We start from the raw sequence: 4,820 nt of genomic DNA, 5'->3' as shown, positions 1-4,820 counted from the left end.
CCTGCTGTGAGACTCATTCTTTGCTGAGATAGCAGAACAAGGACCTTCAGGTTTAGATTTCACTGTTTTCTTATTACTTCTAGATGCTTTCCTGTAAAGAAAATGAAAGTTGCTCATTCAATCACCATCAACAAGGTCTGAAGATATTTCTTCAGATAATACTAACTACAAAACAGTCCACTTCACTGCACAGCTTTCACACAAAGAGTGAAGGATTCTGGGCTTTTCCAACAGACTCTGCACAGCATCCTCATTTTCATTTCTACAAAAGGAGCTTAAAAACATGGTTCAGACTCTGCCAGAAATGTATACTTGTTCTGCATGGCACCAAGGTCAGTCCTATCTGGAAGCAGTAAAATAACTGACTAAGCCTGACAAAGAAAAATAATTTTATCAGTGAACATCAAAATTAACTTGGTTTTGCAACTCCCAGATGATAAATGGCCTCAAAGAATCAATGTGGAAAGATGTGTATTTCCTGCTGCCTCTGCATTTGCACAAAAACTGCTTTGCACTCTAATTCCCTCCTATCTCTCAAAGGATCCAAAGACACTCATGTGTTCACATGCTTAATAGCTGCACATAACAGAATTTATTTTATCCTGCTACACAAAAAACAGGAGAAGTTACAAAATAAAGGCCTCAGTAACAGGAATATTCTGCACAGAATCACTCGAAGGAAAATATCTTACGCCTTTGTGGCTTCCAAAAACAAAGAAATTTGCTGCTTGATATAAGGCTGTCGCAGGATGCTTTTCACACTGGGTCGTTCCTCAGGCTTTTTACTGAGCATCGTTTGTATTATTTGCACCAGCTCTGGGCTGTAGTCCTTTGGCATGGGTGGCAGCTGGGAAAGCAAGGGAAGCCTGACATTATTTAACACATTCCTCAGCAGGGGCTACTGCTGGATTATTTGTGCCCTGCAGTTATGTTCAGACACATACCTTCCATACAAAATAGTCCCATTGTTCAGATGCTCAAAGTTACCCAAGTGCTTAATATTTAACAGAATACAGAAATCCCAAGTGTTTGTCTAAGAACTGTTTGCAATTTGTCATTACTGTCAGCAGTAAAAGTCCTGTAAATAGGCTTAAAAATTTATATAAAGTAAATTCATATTAACTTCATTATATGCCAAAGCAAGAAGATACTTTAATAAGCTAACCTAGAAAAATGGCATCACATGAACAGCAGTTTAATTTTTCACACAATGTTGAAATCAGAAGCAAGTTAAGAAAGTAACCTCAGAACTCCGAGAATTAATAAATACACTAGTTATACAAAAAGGCAACAAGAAACTCTAGCAATACCTACAAAACTGGTAACTCCCTTGGTCTGATACTACATCACATAGCACAGACAGTGTTACAACAAATATGATGATGCATGTAACATGCAAAGTGTTTTTAACTCCATGCAATATTTCTGCTTAGAAGAGATAAAATCAAGTTCTAGACAGGAAATCCAAGCAGACACACAAAAACAGTTTACAAGTTTTTACCTTTCCTTCGATAATTCGATAGACCAAAGAGTTCATGTCTTTAGCATTAAAGGCATGTTTCAGTGTGGCCATCTCATACACACAGCAGCCTAGTGCCCAGACATCAGACTGAAAAACGGGGAAAAAAAAGATTTAGGAACTCTCCTATTAATTGCAGAAGTTTTATCTTCAGACTTAGGCACCTGATTTCAAAGAGACCTTTAATGACAGTAAACTAATTAAGAACAAACTCCACTGCAAACTTTTGGCTTCAGTATTTCTTTCATTTTTAATTTTGATCAACTGAATTATTTTCTTCCAAATATCACCAATTTTTTTCCTGAGAAGAGGCACAGAAAGTAGCTCTTTGCAGGGGGGTTGTTTATTTCCTTTTTTAGTACAAATTAGAATATTCCAGTTTTCACTGGAAGAACAGTTTCCCCTCAGCTCTTGCTCCCTGCAGACACTCTCACTCAGGGTATGTGGTTTGCATCAAGAGCTGAACAGGGACCATGTTTGCTTTACTCTGTTACATTTTAAATTCACAGTAACACTGCTTATTCCTCTACTTAAAATTTCATTTTCCTTCCTGCTGCTGCTGTGTCTAATACAAATATTCGACCATAAAGCCTCCTGTGTGAATAGAATGCATTCAGAGACTGCAGCTATCTGACACAGACTGGTAATTCTGTTCCATCGCTGTGCTGTGAGAGGCACAGGCACAGCCTGCTCAGCACCTTGGCTGTGATAACTTACTGTGTGCTGTGAATTCCCAAACACAGTTCCAGAAATAAAGGCCCCTACAAATCTCTCTTTTATTTCTTTGTCTGGTCTTTGGGAACATTAAAAAGAGTTGGAAGCAATAAGAAATTAAAAACAATAGGTAAAATTGTATTGTTCTCAGACAAACAACTTGAGGAGCCTAACAACAAGGAGATGACATTTCATACTGTACCTTGTAGTTGTAAGGTCTGTTAGAGAAGAGTTCTGGGCTCATGTAGTATGGTGTGCCTATCAGAGTGCTGGCCATGTCAGACTGGTTTTCCAACACCTTGGCTATTCCCAGGTCACCCACTTTGACTATATTTGTTCGTGTCAGGAAAATATTTTGAGTTTTAAGATCTCTATGCAGAATGTGCTTTTCATGTAAATACTGGGGAGAGAAAAAACCCATGTAAATAGATTGAATTAATTCCTACTTGGTTCTTCCACACCGAAAAGTCAAATCACATTACACAAGTCAAAGAGGTAAAACACAAACACAGAAGAGGCACATAAATCACTATCACAGTGAGGAATGTCCCTGCTGAGACAGTATTAAGGAATTAACGTTAAGAATGGCTGGTACAGGCACAGGCCCAAAACTCAGCACTGCTTTAGCCAAGTCTCCCCGTGTGGCTCTTCAAAGTCAGCAGAAAAGAGGAAATAAAAGTGTAAAGTTCAGACTCAGACTGTAACTCATTTTCTGCTGCTTCCATTTCTTGACAATCTTCGTCTTAAGTATAACATTTCAGTGAAAATTACAAGGTGAGTTTCGTGTAAATGGGGAAGAAAATCAGTCATAATAAACAAGAACAGGCAGTACTGCAGACTTGTGTATGTTTGATCACAACAGCCAATTTCTTATTCTTTAGTGTAAACATTTATATCTGGTCTTTATCACTAGTCTTTAAAATTTGCTGATCTCCAGTTACTAAATTTCACTGGAGTGAGGTAAGATTTAATATAAATGATGAGTTAGTAGTCTCAGTTTATCATTTAAAAAAAAAAGCTGTAAAACCACTGAACACAAAATCCTTCTGAAATAATCTGCCTTTTTTGTTGTTTTCCAAACCTACATTTTATAAATCCAACCTAAATGTTCAAACCAGAGAAGCATTTCAGACTAGAGTTGCAAACACCCTGGAGGCTACTACTCTACTGTGCCAGAAAGGTATGCACATAACATATGATAGCAAGTCCTTACTCAAAGTTGATTTGATTGCAATGACCTGTGAGCATCTTTAATGTACCAATAACATTGCCTTTAGATGCTAACTCAGCCAAGCAGGAATTCAAAAGTTGCAGCCTAGCTGGAATTTTTACATGCAGAAAGAACCAGATTAAGTTCACATCTGGAGGTGATGAAGTTATACTGTATTTTACCTGCAGTGCCATGGCAATCTGGACAAACCACTCCACCACCTGATTCTCAGGCAAGAGTTTGCCCTTCTGCTCTTTGAGTTTGTGGTAGAGATCTCCTCCCTCGCAGAAGCCCATGACAATGTATAACCAGCCATCCTGCCCCTGCCAGGACTCTCTGTAGGTGACTATGTTTGGGTGTTTGAGCTGGGATAACAGCTGTGCCTCCTGCTCTGCTGCTCTCCTCTCCCGGCTGGAAGCATTTTTAAGGTTTAACTTTTTGATGACATACTGTAAAAGAAATGGCAAAGTATATCATAAAAGATGAAAGTAATGACACAGCAGCCCTAGGGAATCCCCCCGATCTAAAAGAGATACAGTATTTGGAATCCCCACATGTTATTCTATACAGAGACTGCACTTCGTCTAACAGTTATTCATCATTTCTACCCTGATGCTGTAAAAATGAAGCAGGTATGGCTACTCCAGTCATCTACCTGAATACAACACTGCACAGGAATTTTGTGGTGTTTTGCTTTCTTCTGACTAACATTCACATTTATCTTTTCTTCCACACTCTCATTTTTAAATGTCTCTGTCATTCATCTCTCAAGCCTGAAATACTTGTTTGTACACTGCAGTTACTCTCAAAACAGGCCATTTCAATGGTAACTTTAAATATCTGTATTAAGGAAAGTATGTGGTCATATGCAAAAAAATGATAATGGATGTCTAGGATGACAGTCATCTGGCTACTCTTATTTTTGTCTTCTCTGCTAGAATATCAAACCCAACTTCTTTAATTTTATTTTAAGGAAAGGTGGAGTTTTCCTTTTACTTCTTCAGAAACCAAACGTATGTTCTTCGTGAAAAAAGAGAAACTCAAGAAACGACACCTCACAACTTTAGCAAACACAGGTGACACATCTGAAGCCTAAAAAAATCTCAGTTTCAAGCCTTAGATTACAAATTGCCTGTTGTCATAATCACAATTATGAATTTCTGAGTGTACAAAACAATGCTGCAGAGCTTTTCAGGCCTGCTCATTCTGTTCTTCAAAAACTTGCACCCAGATTAAGCTCCTCAAGGCAGAACTGACTTGGGACTAATTGCATTGTACAAAACGTCTACAAAACACTGAAGGATGAGAGAACTGGAATAAAAACTTTTATCAGGAAAAGCCATGTAGCAAGTAGGGATGCAGCTGGAAGGTTGGTAC

At 38.3% G+C, this 4,820-nt stretch overlaps 1 protein-coding gene across 1 annotated transcript in view; it reads right to left on the bottom strand.

The window, feature by feature from the left end:
- NEK4 (NIMA-related kinase 4) overlaps window positions 1–3,892 on the bottom strand; it is a gene marked incomplete at its 5' end in the record, with an annotated part of 11,050 nt that extends 7,158 nt beyond the window's left edge. Inside the window, 5 exons of the mRNA XM_009085163.1 lie at window positions 1–91; window positions 693–847; window positions 1,502–1,609; window positions 2,436–2,633; window positions 3,626–3,892. The exon at window positions 1–91 is cut by the window's left edge and continues 45 nt beyond it. Of these exons, the coding sequence (XP_009083411.1) occupies window positions 1–91; window positions 693–847; window positions 1,502–1,609; window positions 2,436–2,633; window positions 3,626–3,892 (819 nt within the window). The remainder of the gene's footprint in view (window positions 92–692; window positions 848–1,501; window positions 1,610–2,435; window positions 2,634–3,625) is intronic.
- Between the last annotated feature and the right edge of the window lie 928 nt (window positions 3,893–4,820).

Source organism: Acanthisitta chloris, unplaced genomic scaffold, assembly GCF_000695815.1.
Source record: "Acanthisitta chloris isolate BGI_N310 unplaced genomic scaffold, ASM69581v1 scaffold4302, whole genome shotgun sequence".
Lineage (NCBI taxonomy): Eukaryota > Metazoa > Chordata > Aves > Passeriformes > Acanthisittidae > Acanthisitta > Acanthisitta chloris.
The sequence above is the reverse complement of the archived record's forward strand: the minus strand, read 5'-3'. Positions and strand labels throughout refer to the sequence as shown.